The sequence below is a fragment of the Populus trichocarpa genome, chromosome 10 (assembly GCF_000002775.5).
Source record: "Populus trichocarpa isolate Nisqually-1 chromosome 10, P.trichocarpa_v4.1, whole genome shotgun sequence".
Lineage (NCBI taxonomy): Eukaryota > Viridiplantae > Streptophyta > Magnoliopsida > Malpighiales > Salicaceae > Populus > Populus trichocarpa.
Window position 1 is genome coordinate 21406100 of NC_037294.2, and position 22188 is coordinate 21428287.

Genomic DNA, 22188 nt, shown 5'->3' on the forward strand with positions numbered 1-22188 from the left:
AAAAACAAGACTCAGTTTTCTTTTTCCAGTCAAGACTCAGTTTTCTTTTTCCTGTTGCAATTTCTGTGAGTTTACATTATTCAAGTAACAAGGGGAGAAGAAAAAAGAAACAAAAAGAAAACAGAGAAGCAACCTACTCTGCTACTTTTTCTTAAAAAATACTCAAACTGGATGTTACAATGGATCAAATGAAGAATCTTAAACACCTTGAGAATGGCAGTGCTTATTTTGCCTTCTGGTCATCGTGCTAAAAAAATTTCACATATCTAGAGGCCCAAATGCATCTTCAGAGTACTGTGGATCCAAAATTTCAAACTTCGGCCTTCCAGGCTGATCTCTTCCAAGTGGAAATTTCCAAAATGAATCAGAGTTTTGAAAGAAAATGTAAAATGCAACAGCAGACGCCAGGAACAGTCCTACGAGAACCAAATAAATCTGCCACTCTGCACGTGAAATGGAGGGAGAATCAGTCTCTTTACTTGAGGATACGTAAATCTAACACATGTAAATATGTGCAAGTGTAGAGGGAGAGAGCGACCTTTCCAATCTGCAGGAACATTCAACTTAGTTACCACTGCTCCCCATTCATTGGAAGTAGTAAGCACAACCCTGCACAGAAAACTCCAGAGGTGAATAACTCATCGAGTGCCGGTAGGAAAGAATGATAAAGATTGAAATTGGTTGCAGGTAGCATCAATCAACATTTTCGATCAATCAATCTGTGATAATTTTCAAATTAAGCATTTAGTTAATCACTGATCACATATACGAAATCGAATCATGAAATGGTGACTGGGAAATTTGTGCTTCAAAGATACTAAAGAAGAAAACTATATTTAAAGGAATAAGGATCAAGACAAGGTGAAATTAAAGTCTTGTGAACCAGAAGAAGCATTTAAAGGGTCCTTGTACTATTAAATTATTCATCTCTAATCACTGAGAAAAAAGAGTCGATGAGCCTTACCTTTGACTGGGACAGAACTCCAGAGATGTAATGCATGTACCCAGGTGCAGCCTCCTACTCAAGTGGGAAACCTCCATTGTCTTTACTTCTGCTACACAGACATCTCCATCTTTGCTTCCTCTATAATTGAAAAAACAGCATGTTAATACTTGGTTCTCACAGTTTTGCAAGCAAACTATGCTGCCAGGTTGCTGCAAATTTACTAGATAGCTTTCTCAAAGTCATTGCAGTCAGTAAGAGAGTGGGACTTCTAAGACATCTTTGCACTCCTATCCTAAACATATTTGAACATCAAGTTGAACAATCTATTTTACTACAAGAACGAGTTTTTGCACAGTAAAACCATTTTACAATGATGAGAGAAGGTATTTGGTGACTACTAGCAGATTTAAGACTCAGGAATTGAAAAAATATAAAATGAAATTGACTCGTGACCTCTAAATGATAAACGAGGATAATAGTAAATGAGTTCAATTACTGCAGAAGCCAAGATAACTGGTTGCAAATGTCCAATGGGTAAATGGCAAGTGCTTACAGAGCAAGATATTTCCCGTCCAGGCTGATAGACATAATGGCAGCAGGCTTTCTAAGTAGCCTCTTATACCCAATCTTTTTCCATGTACTTATATCATAAACTGAAGTGACAGCTTTGTCACCTGAATCAATGATATTCATAAAGTTTAGAATGAATGACTAAATATAATGATAAGCTATATTGTTACTCCTAACAACAAATGACTATACCTTTCTGCACAGCACAAAATAAAAATGGTTTCGTCCCATCCTTGGAGAATCGGCACAATTCAATCTTTTCATCCTGCAGGCAAATATAGAACCATTTTGGCAACAAGGTACAACCAAAATCTGAAGCACACCATCACAAATCCCTAGACTAAATAAAACATACTGAGTTGCGAGTCAAAGTAGCCACAGCTGAACCATCTTCTGCTTTCCATATTCTTGCTGACCCATCAGTAGATGTTGAAGCTAGGAACTCTGAATCCAGGCTAGAATATGATAGACAAACGAAGGCATACAATTCAGCAACTAGGATTGACAAAAAAAAACCCTTTATTGCCCCATCAGATTCTTCTATAAAACCTCCAAAAACAGGCTTAGTCTGTATTTATTTCTTCAAAAGCACATTTCATGACAGCAAAGTTGTTGTACTGACAAGCATTTGAATGCATTGTTTTCTCATATATCCAGATATGGATTCACACAACACAGAAAGTTATCACACAGGACATGAGTGGAAAAGAAACACTGACCTAAAATCCATATCCCTGACAGAATTGTGTGCTTTTGCTTCGTCCAAAATGATGCGCAAACTCGGCCACTTCAAAATTCTTACACGCCCATCCTGTAATTGAATAATATAAGACACCGTACTGCCTATCAGCTATATATACAGACATTTGGAACACAAGCAAAAGCAAGCCAGTGATAATCATAGTTCAAGTCACGAATTTATTGCTTACCACCCCACCAGTGGCAAATTTAGACCCATCAACACTAAAAGCCATGCAATTCTGTGGACCAACATCTTGGAGAGGAGGTAGTTCTTTGGCTAACAACTTTAAATTTGTTTCTTGACCAGACAACTCAAGTAATCTGTAAGCCACAACACAAACCAACCCCATGTTCCAAAACTTGTTCAGCAGCCAAAAACACATTCAATTCACACACTAGAATCTATTTGAACTCATTCAACTAAAAATAAACTATCTTTCCAATAAATCAGGGAATTCAAATGAGCATTCTTAGCTTTAAGTAAATCTTTTGAATGTCAGAAAAAAATAAAAAATAAAACAGCAGAACCATAATTTCTCTTAAAAATATTCTTCCATATTAATGTAGTGTTCATAAAGTTTGAAAATTTATTAACCAAGAAACTCACTTGCATCCACCTTTACTTGTAGAACACACAAAATCATCTCCATTTGGATGCACTGCAATTGTCACTGGTTCACCTTCTGTCTCTTCAAACACATAAGTTACCTAAGCAAAACCCATCAATCAAAGAGAAAAAAACATTAATCAAACCTCCCAAAAAACCCATTTTATAAAATCCTACCCCGATTAGTTTTTCATTGAAACGAGTCCATTAATGCCCAAAATTTGAAAAACCGAAAAGGGTCTCCATTTAGCATCTTTGACAGTATTAGAGGAACAAACCTGAGGAGAGTTTGAGAGAGAAGCTGTTTGGGGATCAAAAGAGAAGATCTCAAGCACAGACCGAGAAGCAGACTCTCTCTTCTTCGATGACTTGCCAAGCACAACAAGATTCAAGTTCTCAGGTCTCCGGATCCATGACCCGCATGTTACAGTTCCCTGCATGACCCCTGTATTGGGAGAACAAAGTCACAAACCTGAGGAAAACCCGGTCAAACTGGACAATATTTGGAGTTCTGCAAGGCACAAACAATTGAAGCGTGATGTACAAGAGTGTTGGTGCTGCTTTATATGGTTTTCTTTTCTTTCTTTCTTGTGGAACCTGCCCTACACGTTCGTAATGGTAAGACAGTAGAAACGGGAAAATCCAGAATAACAACTGAAATGTCAACGCTTTGGTGTACTAGTGGATTTTTCTCTTGGTGGTGGTGGATATTCTGTTAAAATGCCGCAGCAAAGGCATTTTTTTCAGAGCCAATTTGGCATTCTTGATTGCATTTTATTTTTTATAGGCTACAATGTTCTAAAGTACAATAAAAAGTGTTCGATGTAACAAGGAAGTTTGTTTTTGGTGGGTGATGAGATAAGCCAATCATGATATTTCGGTGGTATTTATAAAAAATGTTTTTTTTGTCGAAGGACTCTTGTCATTAGTTATATTATTATTTTTTATTGATATTAGTAAAAGTATTTTTAAGAATTTTTTAAAATTAAATCTCTTAATTTATATAGTTAAATATCTTAATTTATATTTATTTTTTAATTTGTCATCTAATTATTGTTAATGATTTTTATTTATTTATTTACATAGATAATTATAGATACATTTAATTAAATATTTACATAAACCTTTTGATTTATACTTTAAATTTTTTTCATTTAAAACAACACACTGATATAACTTGTATACATAATATTTTTCTGAAAAAAGAATTACAACCCATGATGGAACACAAATTAAATAGCCAGTACACACACCTGTAAACACAATTAAAAAAAAACATATATATATATATAAAACACTAACTTGGTATTGTGGTAGTTTTTGCAATCAAGATTTTCAAAAACAAATTATTTTTTTATAAATTATAATTTTTTTCTCAAATAAAATTTCAATAGACTTTAAGATGTATTAATTAACAAAGTATTTTTAAAATTATAATTAAAGTAAAACACAGATTCAATTCACCACATAGCAAACGGATTCCAACATGAAAATTCCACCTTATCTCTGATCAAGGGGAAAACACAATTTTTTTTTTTAAAAAAAACACTTTATCTTAAAAATAGGCTATGTTTCCATATTTTACAGTCTACTAACTACATAAAATTATAAATAATATAAAATAATTGAATAACGTGATAGAAACCTAGTTTATAAAATGCCCCACCTATTTTCTTCCTGGTAATTAATTGTTCCTCTTAATTCTCCAAGCTTCTTTAAAAATCGCAATAAAACAAGTTAGGGTTGAATTTTACACCAAATGCCTCACTGAATCGTGTGTACCTTCCCCTCCTCCCCAAAGGATCTCAAGTTGGAGTCCTATTAACGAATAAAAAAACGTCAAAGTCAATTTCTTTAAAAAATTAATCGATAAAAAAAAAAAAAACCATCTAAAGATAAAGAGGGCTGGGCTCCCTTTGGTACTGGGCAGGTAGGCAAATAAAAGGTTCAGGGAGCCCAAGAAAGAACAATACCAAGCCCAATAAAAGGCCCACAATATTGAATAAAAGCCCAACTCTATTTTCTTTCATTTCCTACCAATTCCACAACCCGGCCAAACTGAAACTGCAAAACCCTAAAAACCTCCATAATAGCAGATCATGTTTCAACTCAGGCACAGACGGTTGCTACAATTTTCATCAACCTTGCGTCCAGCAAGAAAGTAATATTGAACTGCATGCATAAAGATATTGCCTTTTTCCTTGTTTTACCAAAAACCCTAAAAGCATCTCTCCTCCAAGTAGTCTGCTGCTTCTGAAAGTGCACTATAACATTCACAGGTATCAACACTAACCCTAGAAACAGTTTCTTCGTTAACTTGTCTGTGCACTGGCTTGTTTTATACCTGTTTACTCTAGCTTGGTTTTGTGTAATGGCGTGTTACAAGTTGCGCACATAAAGTTTATTTCCTGGGCTAGTATTGATATCTCTGTTTAACTTTTGATGTACCCTTTTGTTTGTTTTTTGAGAAAATTTGAAACGGTAATCCAATTAGTTGTGTTTAGCTCATCTGGGTTTTATTTTTCTAGCTTTTATTCTGTGGTTTTTCTTGCTTTCACGTTCCAAAGTTTGTAAATGTAACGTTTAATATGGATTTTTTTGGCATTAATTAACTTGAAAGTTATGGGTTTGCGTATTCAATGTATGTTTGCTTGATGTTGAATTCATGCAATTCTCTGGATGATATTTTTTGGCTATTTATGCAGTATACGTATTCTGTGAATAATGAGTGGTTAATTGGTAGCTATCTTGATTCTGCAGGTTTGGAACATAAAATTTAAGTGGACAGATGGGTGCGAAACAAGAAAATGGTGACCCTGAGGATATTTTGCCTCCTCCTGAACAAGTAATTCGTTTCTTTGATTTACAGTAAAATAACCATGCTTCAATTGTTGAAATGGTTGGCTTTAATGCAATCGCTTAGCTTTTTTGTAACCTGTTGATTGTTATAGCTGTTATTTGCTTATATGTTTGTTTAAGACTATAGGAACTGATCGTGGTCAGTTTCTGTTTGCAGGAATTATCTCACGAGTTGGATATGAAAGTAAAGAAGTATCTTAGAGGAGAAGGAGCTGATTTGGAGGTCAGAAATTGGTGTTCAACATTTCCAGTCGAAGAACCTTTTCTTTTCCGAGGGTTTTTTTTTTATTGCATTTTGATTTTGATTCTCCCTATCTACAGGTTTTAAAAGACAAAAAGCTCAAGGGTCAACTTTATGATAGAGAAAATTTATATGGAAAATCTGCAAAAGCTGCAGCCAAGACTGAAAAGGTGGATAATTACTCTCCTTTTCTTCACTTCTCTAGTTCTAAAAAATTAATTGGTCAAATTTCTTTTACGAGTTACATGTTAATAGGGTATATCTTTGCTCCTTCAAATGCTTTATTTGTGGTTCGAGATACTAATTTCTTGTTGTTCCATGTCTACTGGATTTTGTATGCCATTCCTTCCACTGTTCTCTGGCAGAAAATACACTGCATTTCTATTTTTATATTTGAGTACTTCATAATATGTGATCTTTTAATCAGTGGCTTTTGCCAAGTGAGGGAGGCTATCTCGAGGCTGAGGGTATAGAGAAGACATGGAGGATCAAACAGGACACAATCGGCCGTGAAGTTGATATCTCAAGCGCAAAGAATCAATATGATATAGTCTTGCCAGGTTCATGTCTGCTATGTGATTTCTTTCTAATGGTTGGTTTACAATCAAAAATTGTTTTAGCCAGGAATGTTTATGAAGGCAACTTCATTGCAACTTTCCCAGCTCACTTGGTGAATAACTTAGCAATGCATGTCATATGCATTTGAATCCATCATTTCACATGTCAATTTGGATTACATAAAAGAACAAGCAGAGAGAAGAAATGCTGGAAATCATAGTGCGACTTTTCTGAATATCTTTCGGGAAAACGTTGCATATTTTCTTATCCATGCTGTGCTAGGTCTTTCTTGCAAACTCTAATTAATCCTGAAACTATCGTTATTCCAAGAGCACAAAATTCTGTTTGTAAAATTCTTGAGCCATATTTCCTCTTAATTAAGTTTGCTTTTTTTTTCTTTAAGAAAAAAAATCCAAACCTTTTTCTTTGACTGTCAGTTATGTAACATTCTTGCCTGGAATTAAACTGTGCAGATTTTGAAAAAAAAATCCAATCCTCTTAACATTCTTGACTGTCAGGTTAATGTCGTGAAAAAAAACTTCTGAAACTTCCTTTTATTTTCACTGAAATGTGCAGATTTTGGTCCATACACTCTGGATTTTACTTCAAGTGGTCGATACATGGCAGCTGCTGGTCGCAAGGGGCACTTGGCTGTTGTTGACATGAAGAATATGAGCTTAATTAAAGAGATGCAGGTGTGTCCTGGTGTTGCCAAGCTTAATGAGATGCAACTGGGTTCTAGATGAGACCTATTATATAAAGGATATTTAGGCCTTGAATGGATATTTATATGCCACCGTTATTTGATATGTTTTACTGGTATTTTTCTTTACCAGGCCATTTAGGCCTTGACCGGAAATTAGATGGTGTGCTAATTAATTTTATTATTTCAGGTTAGAGAAACAGTGCGTGATGTTGTGTTTTTGCACAATGAGCTGTTCTTTGCTGCTGCCCAGAAAAAGTATGGCTTTTTTCCCAGAAAAAAACAAAAAAAAAACATGTATAATTTATAACTACTTGCCCAAACAAGACTGAACATTTTAATATACTTTATATGTAGCTAATAATTTCGAGTTATGATAGGTACCCATACATTTATAACAGAGATGGTGTCGAACTTCATTGTTTAAAGGTCAGTGGATTGTCTTTTGATGAATTTTATATATCTTTAAGCTGCAGAGATATCATTTCTTGTGTCTAAATGAACTGGTATGATTTTTCTTTTCATTACAAAGCAAATGGGCTTACTGTCTGTCAATCAGTCCTTGAACTCAATTTATTTTGCTTGCATTGACTGTCTTTGCACCATCACAAGATTGGTCACACCATCCTGCATGGCAGTACACTTCCTTTGAATATCAGGGTTCACCATACTGCACTGCTATGTACTTGATTTTTTATGCAAATTTCAAGTTTAATTCTTTGTTGCACTCCACAATTCCAATTGTTTATATAAATGCATAAGTATGCGATTAAGTTACATTATTTACAGGAACATGGTGCAGTGACAAGGCTTCAGTTTCTGAAAAACCACTTTCTCTTGGCGTCAATAAACAAATTTGGGCAGCTGCGATACCAAGATGTTACAATGGGTGAGATGATAAGCAATTTCCGGACAGGTTTAGGCCGTACTGATGTGATGCAGGCCAATCCTTTCAATGGGGTTGTTGCTTTGGGTCATTCAGGTGGTACAGTAAGCATGTGGAAGCCCACTAGTGCGGTTCCCCTTGTCAAGATGCTGTGTCATCCTGGGCCTATCACAGCAATGGCATTTCATCCTGATGGCCATCTCATGGCCACGTCTGGCAAGGAAAAGAAAATTAAGATTTGGGACGTGAGGAAATTTGAGGTTCTCCAAACTATAAGAGGCCATGCAAAAACCTTGGACTTCAGTCAAAAAGGTTTACTAGCTGCTGGAACTGGATCGTTTGTTCAGGTTTTTGGAGATTTCTCTGGATCACGGAATTACAGCAGACATATGGGTCATTCTATTGTGAAAGGTTATCAGATAGGGAAAGTTGCATTTCGACCATACGAAGATGTTCTAGGCATAGGGCACTCCACGGGATGGTCTTCAATTCTTATCCCAGGTTCAGGGGAACCCAACTTTGACACATGGTTAGCAAACCCATTTGAAACTACTAAACAACGAAGAGAGAAGGAAATTCACTCTCTTCTCGACAAGCTCCCCCCCGAGACAATTATGCTGGACCCTTCAAAGATTGGTACAGTGAAGTCAGCAAAGAAGAAAGAGAAACCAACAAAGAAGGAGATGGAGGCGGATATGGAAGCTGCTGTTGAAGCAGCCAAGGGAACTGCCATTAAGAACAAAACAAAGGGGAAGAATAAGCCAAGTAAAATAGCAGTAAAGAAAAAGGAGATTGTTGTAAGGGCCAAGAAACCTTTCTTGGACCAACAAATGAAAGAGGAAGAAAACGTGGCTAAAAAGAAGCAGAAAATCAGCGAGGAAATTTCGTTACCTACGGCTTTGCAAAGATTTGCCCGTAAGAAAGCAACGGCATAATTGTTCTGAGCCCCTTTCAAGCTACTGTGTTTTTTTGCTGTCACTCCAATTTTGTCTTACCATTAACTAAAATGTATGTTGTTTAACTATAGCTACAAATGCATTCAAAAATCTTGATGGTTTCATTACTTTGTACGATCAAAACATGGGTCAGAATTAGACTTCAATTTTCATTATTCCTCTCTTGGAAATAACGTGTTAAGAGTCAAAGGTTTGAATAACAGCTTTTTTACAACAGTTTTGAAAAATGGTTGGTTTAAATTTATTTGAATATACATTTCATTTTTAATGAAAACATTGTTTTGAGAAAATCTATAATTTATACTTATTTTAAAACCGGCTTTCATAAATTTGTAACCGCAAAAACTTGAACATTTTTAGTGCTGTTCTTGTGTCAAGAAATGCATTTCAAGAAATACCCGCTTTCTTTTCTTCATCATTTGTTCGGGAGGTGACCAATGAAGTTGCTATGGATGATGATTCTTGTGTTTCGGCCACTGTCATGAAGGATATATATCGTTAATCATTGTTCGGTATCGGTTCCTTTTTCCTCTTACATGTATTTTTACGAGTAATCACAACATTATGTGCTGGAACTGCAAAGGTGCAGGGAAACAGGATTTCAAGACTATATATTATTGGTGAACTAGGGAGAAGATGCAAACCTCATTTTTCCTACTCGGGACTCATTTTTCGTTGGTCAGAGCAGAGGAGGTTTCCACTGCATTGGGTTTCGACACTGTTGTTAGAGTGGATGCCAGGGGGTTTGCTGGCATATAGGCTTTATGGATTTCTCAGATGATTCACGTTTTGTTCATGTTTAACTTTTGTCGGTGGTGGATCATGCTGGGCTGCAATGGTTGTGCTATGCGGTTTATGCTAGTCCTCTTTCTGCTCTCAATGATAAATTATGGACTCGTCTCCATGAATTATACTGCTGATGTTCGATTGGATACAGGGGTTTGTGTGATGAGAACTATCTTCCCTGAAGCATTTTCAGTGTTAATTTTAATGAGACTATTATCATTATCACATAATTGCCAAGTTCTTGAAGACGACAGTACCTCCTGTGAATAAATACAAAGGAAAATTGTTACTTGCTTTTTTCGGTGATATTTTTTAAGGATTATTTTTTTTTATTTGAGGATACTACAAAGAACAGAAAAAATGTTTTTTTGAAGTAAAGAGAAGAGAGCTAAATATATCTTTTGTAATATAGAATAAAAATAAATAATTTTCTAGTCCAGTTGAAAAGGAAAAATAATCAAAATTATTAATTAAATTAAATTTTATAAATTTTATAAATATTTTAATTTAATTTAATTTTACATGTGATTTAATTTGACTTGATGAAATAATGCCATAAGACAGCCTAGAGGAGGGCAAGCAGTCGCCATTATAGGCATCAAACCAATACGAAAGATACCCCAGGCCGCCCATTGCCCAAACGAACATCTATGGCCCTCTCGTCTTGCACTCTTACCCTCTCTCACTCTTCTTTACGCCGCCACGTACACAAATACACCACCACTATCCACCTCGCCCCTCCTCCGTCTCCTCCTCCTCACTGGAACTTGCCCAATCCACCAGTACTTCCTTTCCGACGTCTCGTTTCCTTTCCTCCTTACATTCCTTGCTCCTCCCTCATTTCCGCCACCGCACCTCTACTTCAAGACGCCGGTGCCACGGCTACTGTACTTGCTGGTGCTTACAGTCTCGTTCGCACTTTTGATACTCTCACTCAGCGAAATCTCATTCAACAGAGTTTGAGCAGAAAACTAGTTCATATACTTTCGGGCTTGCTTTTTGCTGCTTGCTGGCCTATTTTCAGGTATCAATCCTTAGTGGGATTTCTTTGAAATTCAACCTCAAAAATTGAATCTTGGGATTATCTTGTGATTTGAGTTTTTCTTGCTTTAACTTATACCTCAGTTCTTCGTGATGTTTGATCCTAGAATAGCACCTCAACACAGGCTCGCTACTTAGCTTCTGTAGTACCTCTTGTGAATTGCTTAAGGCTTATTGTAAATGGCTTCTCTTTGGTTACTGATGAAGGGCTCATTAAATCTGTTACTCGAGAAGGAAATCCGCAGTAATTTTTCTCATTATCTCATTGATTATTTATGGGCTTTTCGTTCCTCTTCTGAACAAGCAAAGCTGATGATCTTTTGTTGTTTTTTCTTACAGGGAGTTGCTGAGAGGACCTTTGTATTATGTTTTGATATTGATTTTGTGTGCTCTTGTTTTTTGGCGTGAGTCTCCAACTGGGGTGATCTCTTTGGCCATGATGTGTGGTGGGGATGGTAAAGCCTAAAAACCTCATAAATTTGCGTTGTTCAAACTCCAGACTCTGTGCTTATCTCTTCCTGCTTAAAGTTATCGATTGATTTCTTTAGTGGTCTTTAGGTGTGGCTGATATAATCGGTAGAAGATTTGGGTCATTGAAGCTTCCTTACAATCAACACAAGAGCTGGGCTGGTAGCATATCTATGTTCATCTGTGGCTTCTTGATTTCTATTGGGTGTGTTTCAGATCACCTAAAATTCTAACCAGTCATGTCATATTGTAATAAACTACTGCGTACCATTAAATACTTATTAGACCTTTTTTTTCTTTGTTGTCTTGACAACTAGGATGCTGTTCTACTATTCAGCCCTCGGATATTTCCAGTTGGATTGGACATGGACAATTCAGAGAGTGGCTTTAGTGGCTTTAGTGGCAACTGTTGTAGAGTCCCTTCCAATTACAGAGGTAGTAGATGACAACATAACTGTTCCTTTAGTAAGCATGGTGGTATCAATGCTAAGCTTCGGTTACTAGCTAGCTTGGTCTATGCATCCAAGTCTTCTGCTGTCTGTGCTGTGTTTAATCATTCCAGCTCATGTCTATCATTGCAATGTATTTTATAGTCGTTTTTCTCTCTTCTAGCCAAGCAATCAAATATCTTACCTTTTTTATCGTAACAAGAAAAATCCTCCTTTCTACTAGTACGAATTCCAATGATGGTAGTTTTGAGAGCTCCACACTATCACGAGAGTAGCAAGCAATATGCCCGGTTCACTAGATTCTACCACCGCATGGCTCAATCATGAATCATGCTCAAAATACGAGTTTGATCATGGCTCGTTCTATAGCGCTATATATATGCTTTACACATGCAAGCCAGCCATTCTTTTCGTCTAGGGGAAAGTGGTTTAGGTAGCTCGGCCATTTTGGATCTGTCAACTGCTATATATTCCCTGTTATTTCAATCCAAGGCGATCTCTGGAAAAGTTTTGGCATGCAAAAGGTCTCTGCCTACTCGACCAGGAGCTTTGATAGCTGTGAAAAACAGGACGACTGGTAAATCATTTCCTAACATACCTTGTAGACAGTTGTGTTTTTTTTTTTATGCTAGCTAGGTTGCCCTATCAATCTTCTCCCATGACATGACCACTATTTTAAATTTATTTTTAATATTAATATATTAATATAATTTAAAAATACAAAAAAATAATTTTTAAAAAAATATTCTGGAATCTCATTGGTGGCATCTTAATTATACCAAACTTGTAAACCATATAATTAATGACATGTTCGAACCATTTTACTAGATCTCAGGAAGCCTATTTGAGAGTGTGGTTGTGGTTGTTTTTCAAAGTATTTTTTATTTAGAAATATATTAAAATAATAATTTTTTTATTTTTAAAAAATTAATTTTAAAATCAGCATATCAGAATAATTTAAAAATACTAAAAAAATATTAATTTAAAATAAAAAAATTTAAATTATTTTAAAATATTTTTAAAAAATAAAAACAAAAACAAAACGGAGTTAGTCAGAATGTGGGCGTTTACTATAGCCATACCTTACTTGTAAACCATACAATCCATGGCATGTCCGTACCATTTTACTAGACCCCAGCTTGTATGTGTAGTCAGGATGGCTGGCCCTTACTATACCTAACTTGTAAACCATACAATCCACGGCATGTCCGTACCATTTTACTAGACCCCAGATGTAGTTAGATTTCGAGACCTGCCTCCCTTGCTCAATTCACCAACAACCAAGTTTTTCTTTTCAAAATCTGCTGATTTTATATTTTTTTTAAAAAAATTCAAAATAACATAGTTTTAATCTTTTTAAAAAAATAGTTAATCCAAGTTAATTCATCCATCTCGTAACCTATCTAGATCTTGTACCGGGTAAAACTTTTAAATCGAGCTTATTAACTATGAGAAAATACCATTGTTATGCTTTTTGGTCCAACATTAGCATGTGATTATATGCATATACTTAGATAGCAAATCATTCTTCTTGGTTTAGAAAATGGGCTTTCAACTGGTTAAATTTGGGCTTTTAATTGCGACTTCTGACTTAAATAATATAAAGGGAAATGCTATGGTTTGATTGCCTCTTGGCCCAGTTCTACCTCTTTACTGGCTCCATCTGTGTACGAGAATTGAGAAACAAGGGCACGAGTATATGAAACAAGGAGAATCGAAAACTATATCAGATTTTAAGTTTGTTTTATATAAATTAATTGTTTGAATGTTATAAATTTTATGGCCACTAAAAACTTACATAATTATTAACTTTAAAATCTCAAAAGATTAGTCGAGATATACATAAACTAGTCCAGACACTTATAATTAATAATAAAAAAAAAAACCTAAGATAGCCTTGTTGCCTTCTATTGATGCAAACCTGTGGCCGCTCCATAATGACATATATGCTTTCGATTGATTGTGGATATATTATAGCCTTTTTGCCCGTCAAAAAATGAATCCTACAAAAAAAAAAATGATATTCAATAGATTAGAATTATTTTTTGTTATTTTATTTTCCAAAAAAATCACTAAACACTTGAAAACGTGGGAAATAGTTTTTTTTTTTTTAAGAAAAGAAAATGTAATGGAGCCTAATATATACGATCATGAAGTATCGTTGCTTTATCCTCAATTATTACATGGTAGATGGGATTGGATAAAATACGATTAAAATGGAAAGAATCAAGGATCCAAAACTAAAAGAGGAGGCATGAAAATCTAACCATGAAACAAGAAATAAATTAATTTTAGTTTAATTTCATTTTACACACCAGATATTAATGCAGATAAAATAATAATTTCTTTTCCCTCCTCACCTCACGTATCAAATATTACGTGGTCCTGACCTTGTTGGTATACGTTGACCTTGAAATAGAACCAACCAGCACAGAGTGGCCTTGTTCGTTGCATTTTATTTTTTTATCAGATAAAATGTCCTGAAATGCAATTTTTTTAAAAGAAAAAACTTAAAATCTTGAAAATACTTATGAGATAAGAAGGCTAGTGTTTCTAAAATATAAACATTTGAAAAATTCCCAAACATTGAAAGTTTTGGAGAGAAAAAACCAAAGACATAATAGAAATCAAAGTTATTTGAAATGTTTTTTTATATATTTTTTTAGAATTATAATTTTACTAATGAAATGGTTTTTAAAATTTTAATTATCAATAAATTTCCAAGTTTTTTATCTTCAATGTTTTTGTAGTTTTAATATTTTATTTTGATAAAAGATTTAATGGCTACGAATTTTGGAATCTTTTTATCTGCTTACAATTTACTTGAATTTAAGTATTTGAGTTGGTTTTTTATTTATTGAGTATTTTAAAAAATAGTATTTTCTCACAAAAAAATATTTTTTAGAAAAAATTTAACGGTTGATAATTATTTTGCCTTTTTATTTATTGTAGCATCTCGGTGTTTGCTAGTTCCTTAAACATGTTCACAAGCTTAAATTTTCTTTTTAAAAAATTGTTCTCCTTGTCTCTTGGATGTAATGACCGGCTATTGTAGGAATAGTTTTTATTTATTAAGATATTTGAAAATTAAAATTTTTATTACCTGGTCATTACTAAAACAATCTTGAATCTTAATCAAAAGGAGACATATATATATATATATATATATATATATATATATATATATATATATAAAATAGTCTGGATCATTCTTATGGATCAATAAAAAATTACAAGGAAACCTGGACCAAAAATTTCCAAGAACATGTTATAAGAGCGATTTACAAGGAACTAGTTATATTCTGAAATTATTTAACAAATAAAATTAGTTAAATTATTTTTCTGGGTTTTAATCCAATATAAAATTTAAGTTGATTTGCTACAGTCAATCCACTCGTTTGAACTTGTCAAAATTTGACTTAATTATTTTTTAAAAAATATTTTTTAATTATTTTATAAAATAAAAGTCTACCTTTTCAATTCACAATCCAATTCTCACCCCGATTCAATCTCGGATCGGATTTTATAATTATATGCATGTGCTGTAAGAATATCGTACATAGGAAACATCATGTTACACTGAAACCGAGCATGAAACATCAAGTCAGGTTGGAATTGAATAATGTGGCTTCCCGGCATTATAACCAGATCAGCTTTATTAGTGACGCTACAGATAATTGTCAACGATCATTCATGAGCTTGAGAAAATGGAGAGAGGGTAAAATAAATAATTTGCTGAAAAAATTAGGATTCATTTGGAAAAAAATATAATATTAGCTTTTAAAATACTACTAAACATTTAAAAATAACAATCATAATTAAATTGATGGTTTCTAAACAGAGATTTAGCCCAATCAAGTTTTTAAACAATCAATTTTAATTTCCTTTCACTTCTTCCATGGGATATATATATATATATTACTTACAATCGCTTTTCTTTTACTCGACAATTAAATAAATTAAGGTATATTTGAATTAATTTAGGTGTCAACCAAAATTAAATTTTATTTTTGAAAACACATCCTCTAAATTGACTTGATATATTAAAAGAAATAATTATTCTGGATGCAATACTCGAGATTCAAATTTAAAAATAGAAAACTTCCATGATCAGCATGCTATCCTATTGAAACTAAGCAAATTAAATCATGGCTGAAACCGCGTCTCGTTTTGGCTATAGATGACTAGCAAAAGCTTGGTAGAGAACACCAAATGAATCTCTTGTTCTTCAATTTCTTTTCTTTTCTGTGTTCGTGTTTCCACGTCTAGACAATTTCATGTCCCACCGAATTTCGGAATTAATTGTTTAACTGGCACATGTTTTGCCATTATAGAAATTAATTAATTCCATACAGGCACATTAATTAATTAATGCCTCTGCTAGTCTATTGTATCCATGGAATGTTCAAGCTGCCTCAGGCTCCAACCTTGGAATCTTTCCTTGGCACAAAACAAGCAACAATTAACCTAAAATATTCCGGTCCAGCTAGTATACGATCATGCAATATGCATATATAAAACAAATATTAAAGCTTTTTTTATTTTTGATAAACCTGTTTGTAGCAAGATTTGGAACGTAAGTTTCACAACTAGAAGATTCGTTTAGAATTATATATACATTTCAAGGTAAACTCTTAAATTAGTAATCTAATGATGAATTTTGATTGATCAATTTGATAATATTTAGCAATAAATTATCAAAACTCCTCGAAATTCTTTATGTCAAGTGTGGATATATGATTGTTTCAACTTTCAAGTAGTCCTAGTTATTTTTTAGATTTTCTATAACAAAAATTCATAGCCTTCGCTAGACTTCCCCTACTTGATCCTTTTTTTTAGACCATTTTCTTGAAACCTCAACATGATCAGAGAAGCCAGATTCAGTTTCATTGGACAATAGCCAGTTTATACGATCATTTTGTTGAAGTTTGGATAATTTTTTTTGTGAAAAAATAAATAAACAAATTTGTTCAAATTATTTTTTTTAAAGAAAAATTCTAATTACAGATCAAGAATTAATTAAATATATTAGGAATCATATGTGTCAATAAATGCAAGAAAATAAAATGTTAACACGTCTATTCAACTCGTTTTTTTGCAGGTCGAATATTTTTATTTTCAATGCAAAAGAATTAATATATGTGTGTTATTAGCGTCTTTTTTGACATCGAGTAAAGTATATAACCGTGAATCAAAAAGTCGATATTTATATATAATAAAATACATCAAAGATCACGTGTTAATAAAAATATATAAGATCTTAAGCTAATTTTTAACGCAGCAGGAGAATGGAACAATGTTGCAATTGCTACGGTGAAACACTGTTTTCTTAGTCTTTATATAATAATTTTTCAAAAAAAAGTGTAAAGAAAAAAATTAAAAAATATAGATAAGAACAAAAAATGGTATAAATAGATCAAGTGTAGAGTAATAAATATTTAAAGTGTAAGAAACATAAAATAATATGTTTTTTCCCAAAAAATGTAAGGAAAAAAAATATTACAAAAAAATACAAACAAAAAAAAATGATAAATATATTAAGTGTGAAATGATAAAAATATCAAGTATAAAAAGAAAACAAATATAAAAAAAATATTTTTTAAAAACACCTGAAAATTACAATTTTATCATCACTACATTAAAAACAAATAATAAAATTTATAATTATATTATTTCTACGTGAAAATAACATTTCTTTTCTAGTATATGTATAATAATTATTGTAAAAAGATTGGTTTGGTTACCAAACCCGATACGATGTCCATATCGGAGAAAGCAATAGATGGAAACCAAACCAAAAGGAAATTAATCCTGCAACAATGGGCTGATGAATTCTTCTGGGCTCTTTTTTTACCGCACTCGGATGAAAATGAAACAGTCAAACACGAAATATAGAGTGAGTTCGTTTCCTTGTTTTTGCGAACATAATTAAATGTTTGATATTTTATATTATGAGCCTGGAAAAAAAAATTGAGTTTAAAATGTAGTTTTTGTCAATTGATTTTTACATGATTTTTTAATTGAGTTTCGTAAAATTCTGTTTGTTTTTATGTTTCAAAATTATTTTTTTCAAAATTTGAAAATTTTCTATTTTTTTCTTTACTTCAAATTATTTTTTTTGTATTTTCAGATCATTTTGATACTCTGATATCAAAAATAATTTTTAAAAAATAAAAAAAATTATTTTTATACGTTTCAAATAAAAAACACTTTTGAAAAGCAAACACAACCAAACATTTTATACATGTTTTTTGCTACACATAAACCTCAACTATAATTTTTACCAAACACGTATCTAAATCCAACTAACTACATACAACCATATATTTTTTAAATTTACTTTTTTTAAAACTACAATAACAAAAATTACCTCATAAACAAAGAAGCTCAATTATATTCCACTTTGTAATAACAACATACGACAACGACCACTATAGTGATAAGGATCGCGGCTTTTTTTTCCCAAACAATTTATTAATTGGATTGGATCGCGGCTTCTTTTGCGTTGGATGTTTAGTTGAACTGGGTTGGTATAACATGACTAATTTTTTAATAATTTAACTGAACTATCCAAATCCGGTTGGATCATCAAAAAATTTAAAATAAAATAAAATCATATTGTTTTAATAAAAACAGTTGATATAGATTCATCAAGTTATTTTTTAGATTAAACTCCGAGTCTGCGTGGCTACTATTAATTTAAATTTTAGATTAGTTACTCTTCTATAAAAAGAGAATAGAAAAGAAGGGTGGTCGTTCAAAAAGAAGAAAGCAAACACAAGGAAGGGACAGCGCATGTCAAGAGAGCTGGACAGATACAATTATCAAAAGACTTCTTATCCGCGAATCTTCGGGCTTTTTTCCTTGCTGCGCTCAATAAATTCGTCGGCATTCTACTTTTGTACACGAAAGACATTGAGATGCCGAAGTGGCCATCTCGAAGAGATCAACAAGTGTTAAATTGCCTAATCAACTCGGGGATTCGAGGGTTAGTTGGACAAATTATTGATTATAATTGTTTCATGACGCCATATTATAGATAATTAGACAGTTTTTAGCACGAACGTAATCGAAATCCAAGATTTTCTACTATGTCATCAAGTAATTAAATACTTTACAGGATAGATCACTTGGGTCTGATTGTGCGCCATGGTTAATAATATTCAGCTACTACTTGCCTAAAATGGAGCAAACCAGGTGCGGCAGGGTTTGGCTAATTGAGTCTAACATACGGAGCAAAGTCTGTCGGCGTAGCTTTCATTTATTTATGCTTATTTTTTTCATTTATTTAAGGGGGAGATGGTAGAGGATTTGATAGTTTATGAACTGGGATTTGCTTCGGACAAAGGAGGGAAAGACGCTAGTCGTTGGCTGGTTGGTTTTGGCTATGCGACATTAGCCTCTTCCACTGGGTTCCGGTTTTTCACTGGCCGACAAGATAAAAAGGAAAAAAAAAACTATTAAAACCAAATATATTTGTTTGGTAATATCTTTCCAGATTTTTATTTTCGGAGTGAATTCCGAGAAATTTGCATTTTCTAAAACGGCAACATGGTTGGCGATTAAGAAAGTAAGATTAGACATTGGTGAGTGGATTTAGTGGCCACTGGCCGCTTAGCTATCACCCGACAGTGGTTGTGGCAGCGTCCTAAAGATGGCTAAGGAAGAAGATGAGAAATAGGTGGATATTGATAACTTTTTTTTTATATATATATATAGTTTTTAAACACCTGCATGGATTACTGAGTTATATTCAGAATATTAAAAAATATTTAACATTCATGACTTCAAATATTTAAAGTCTTTTATTTCTATTAGCCAAGTAAAACAATAGCAATGATAGGTGTTAAAAAAAACAGTGTATTTGTTACTTAAATGGTATTTTTCTCATGAAAGTAAGTTGCCAAGCTTTGCACGTAAGATAAAAAAAAAAAAAATCAATGCAAGCAAGGTGATAAAAAAAATCCAATTAAATTGTCACTTTATTTTTTAAAATCTTATGTTTTTAAAATTTCAAGCAAAAATTAATGCTAAAAAACATCGTGTGATTTTTTTTATCTTACAGTATAATAAAAAAATATAAAAATTAATTTATCATCAATCCACTATTAAAAAATAAAATAAAATATCCACATTAAGCAAAGAAATTTTATCTGAGAGAAAAAATAAAAGATAAAAAAAAAGTAAAAAGAAAACTTGAATAAAGCTTGTTACAACAAAGCCAAGGCGTGTGGCTTCTCCTAGACGCACATGCATTTATAGATGACCTCGTAATATATTAAAATTGTTATTTAAACTATTAAAAATATATATTAACTTGTTTACTGTTTATATAAACAATTAAACGTACAAGCCTCACCCGTCTTAGTTGTTTTTTTATATAATACTTTTCAATTCTTCTTACATTTTTAAATAAAAACATGTTAATTGACCTCGTAATTTTCTTATTTCTTTACTCGTGGAAGAACATAATTCCTAGTTTCACGAAAAAATCCAATTGACCTCTTCCTTTTCTTCCACTGCAAGAAAAACTTCATAGCACGAGATCTAGTCAAACCAGTGCATGGAATATCAGATGAATAAAGACGTTAACTTTCCCTGTTTCGAATTTCTGTTTGAATTATGCATTTCAATGAACCCAAGTAGAAAATAAAATAAATAAATAAATAACAGAAAAACTCCGGTGGTCAAGAGCTGGAGGCTGGAGCAAGCTGGATTCAAAATTGCCCCCTCCCCGCACCAACACCACTCGTTACCTGGGATAAAGCCTTGTGCAAATACAACATCATGACAGCGAATTAATTATTTGTCTGGAGGTAGAGAATAGAGGGGGAAAATGCTTGGATCGATTGGAGAGTCTTAATCAGGAATAAATAAATAAATAAAATAAAAATCAAGAATGATGCCGGCCCGAATATTCTTCTGTTTTAATTGTAAAGATGCTATTTTAATATATTTTCTAACAAATTTTATATATGTTTTAAAAAATTTTAAAAATATTATTTTAATATATTTTCTAACAAATTAAAAATACCTTAAAAAACAATAATTATCACACCTCAAAATACCCCCTTCAACGTGTAGCTGCAGTAAAAAAAATTCTTAAAATATATTTCATTCTTTCAAATGAGAAAAAGAGAGGAAGACAAAAAGTATAGCTAAAAATAATTATTTTATAAAAAAAGAAAGTGAATGCCATGTTCAAATTATCTTTTAATTACACATTCAATTATGAGTTTGCCTGTATAGTATCAAGAGAGAAAAACAAACTATTTTTCTTTTCTTTTTCTTTTTTTGGATCACGATAAAATATTGTTTTTCTACCTATATCTCATATTTATCTGAATCTTTCTTCACCAGACGTGAAGGCTATCCTTTGTTCATAGAGGAGACCTTTCGAAAGTCCATGTCCCGCTACAACTACGCACGTACTGGCCCGTTCGAATCTTTTGACTGCAATATTGTCAAAGAAAATTCAAGGGAATTATTTATTTATTCGTAGATTCTCTTGATATTTTTTTTTCTTTAAAAAAATCTGGAGTTAAATGTTTCATAGCTTATTGATCAGATTTCTCTTTAAAAAAATAAAATCGTTACTGATCTCCTAGCTCCTTTTTCTCCCAAGGGAAGAGATTTATTGTGAGAGATTAATGTTCAACGAATGAAAAATTTAAGTGTGTTGATTTATTTATTTGGAAATCCATTTCCAGTAAAGGAGATATAAAATAAAATTAATTTCCTATTAAAAGTGATAATAATATAAGATTTCTCTTTCCTGTATATGTATGTATCATTTCTCAGAGTGAGTAAAAAAAACATTTAATGATATTAGTTTGCAATATCTAGTTGTTCTCTTTTTCTTGAAACTTGAAGAAATGATAGGAAATATTTTTTTTGTTATAAAAATAAAAATAAATAAATATATATTTTTAAAATGTTCTTAGAATAAGTTTCTATCATTTTAAATTATGAAGGACACGAGGACATGTCTTCGATTTAAGATAAATAAATAAATAAATACTACCTTACCCTACAAACGTATATGCCTTTTCTTTTCTTTTCTTACGATCATGTATCCACTGATCTTGTTAAAAGAATTAAAATCCAAATCAATACTTAATTTGCAACCTTAAGTTGCTAAAAAAGAGCTGCGTGACAATTTAATTGGATTTTCTTACCACCTTACTTGCATTGATTTTTGAAACTTAATCGTGTTAAATCAGTAAAATAAAGAGCATCACGTTCAAATTAATTTTCAGACACATTTAATTACGATTTTGAATGTACAATAATACATAGAGAAATAAAATATATATTTTTGTCACTGTTGATATATTCAGAAAAAAATAATAAATTTTCAGATATTAATTCTGAATT

General features: G+C 32.5%; 3 protein-coding genes across 7 annotated transcripts; 2 read left to right on the top strand and 1 right to left on the bottom strand.

Moving 5' to 3' along the window:
* Window positions 1–15: 15 nt before the first annotated feature.
* On the bottom strand, window positions 16–3578 carry LOC7468459 (SEC12-like protein 1). 2 transcript variants are annotated; one of them, XM_024609519.2, is made up of 11 exons: window positions 3391–3578; window positions 3143–3309; window positions 2865–2965; window positions 2446–2578; window positions 2236–2327; window positions 1872–1971; window positions 1709–1781; window positions 1500–1620; window positions 965–1084; window positions 539–609; window positions 16–443 (listed from the first exon to the last, which is right to left on the bottom strand). In XM_024609519.2, exons 2-11 carry the CDS (start codon window positions 3302–3304, stop codon window positions 259–261), a joined length of 1158 nt encoding a protein of 385 aa, XP_024465287.1. In that variant the 5' UTR covers window positions 3305–3309; window positions 3391–3578; the 3' UTR covers window positions 16–258. The 2 variants fall into 2 exon arrangements, with proteins under 2 accessions (XP_024465287.1, XP_002316416.3); XM_002316380.4 differs by having other exon boundaries at window positions 3143–3577.
* A 1327-nt stretch (window positions 3579–4905) lies between these two features.
* Window positions 4906–9222, top strand: LOC7463481 (probable U3 small nucleolar RNA-associated protein 7). Of its 2 annotated transcripts, none has more exons than XM_052456873.1 (9): window positions 4906–5143; window positions 5625–5709; window positions 5881–5946; window positions 6045–6134; window positions 6392–6530; window positions 7099–7217; window positions 7416–7483; window positions 7606–7654; window positions 8015–9222. In XM_052456873.1, the coding sequence occupies exons 2-9, from the start codon at window positions 5653–5655 to the stop codon at window positions 9044–9046; spliced, it is 1620 nt and encodes a 539-aa protein (XP_052312833.1). In that variant the 5' UTR covers window positions 4906–5143; window positions 5625–5652; the 3' UTR covers window positions 9047–9222. The 2 variants fall into 2 exon arrangements, with proteins under 2 accessions (XP_052312833.1, XP_002315346.2); XM_002315310.4 differs by having other exon boundaries at window positions 6392–6524.
* A 1201-nt stretch (window positions 9223–10423) lies between these two features.
* Window positions 10424–12033, top strand: LOC7468460 (probable phytol kinase 1, chloroplastic). Of its 3 annotated transcripts, none has more exons than XM_024610061.2 (5): window positions 10424–10877; window positions 11007–11138; window positions 11234–11349; window positions 11453–11524; window positions 11680–11901. In XM_024610061.2, exons 1-5 carry the CDS (start codon window positions 10504–10506, stop codon window positions 11751–11753), a joined length of 768 nt encoding a protein of 255 aa, XP_024465829.1. In that variant the 5' UTR covers window positions 10424–10503; the 3' UTR covers window positions 11754–11901. The 3 variants fall into 3 exon arrangements, with proteins under 3 accessions (XP_024465829.1, XP_024465828.1, XP_024465827.1); XM_024610059.2 differs by having other exon boundaries at window positions 10428–10877; window positions 11453–11567; window positions 11680–12033; XM_024610060.2 differs by lacking the exon at window positions 11007–11138 and having other exon boundaries at window positions 10426–10877; window positions 11453–11567; window positions 11680–12033.
* The last annotated feature ends 10155 nt before the right edge of the window (window positions 12034–22188 follow it).

Bases quoted from the DNA above. Each gene is read 5' to 3' on its own strand.
- LOC7463481 (XM_052456873.1), top strand. From the start codon at position 5,653: ATGGGTGCGAAACAAGAAAATGGTGACCCTGAGGATATTTTGCCTCCT. The intron at 6,135-6,391 runs GTGGATAATTAC...TCTTTTAATCAG, and splicing joins CTGCAGCCAAGACTGAAAAG to TGGCTTTTGCCAAGTGAGGG. The intron at 6,531-7,098 runs GTCTGCTATGTG...TGAAATGTGCAG, and splicing joins TATAGTCTTGCCAGGTTCAT to ATTTTGGTCCATACACTCTG.
- LOC7468459 (XM_024609519.2), bottom strand. From the start codon at position 3,304: ATGCAGGGAACTGTAACATGCGGGTCATGGATCCGGAGACCTGAGAAC. The intron at 2,328-2,445 runs GTAAGCAATAAA...ATTCAATTACAG, and splicing joins AATTTGCCACTGGTGGGGTG to GATGGGCGTGTAAGAATTTT. The intron at 1,782-1,871 runs GTATGTTTTATT...ATTTGCCTGCAG, and splicing joins CTACTTTGACTCGCAACTCA to GATGAAAAGATTGAATTGTG.
- LOC7468460 (XM_024610059.2), top strand. From the start codon at position 10,504: ATGGCCCTCTCGTCTTGCACTCTTACCCTCTCTCACTCTTCTTTACGC. The intron at 11,350-11,452 runs GTAAAGCCTAAA...AGTGGTCTTTAG, and splicing joins CATGATGTGTGGTGGGGATG to GTGTGGCTGATATAATCGGT. The intron at 11,568-11,679 runs GTGTGTTTCAGA...CTTGACAACTAG, and splicing joins GGCTTCTTGATTTCTATTGG to GATGCTGTTCTACTATTCAG.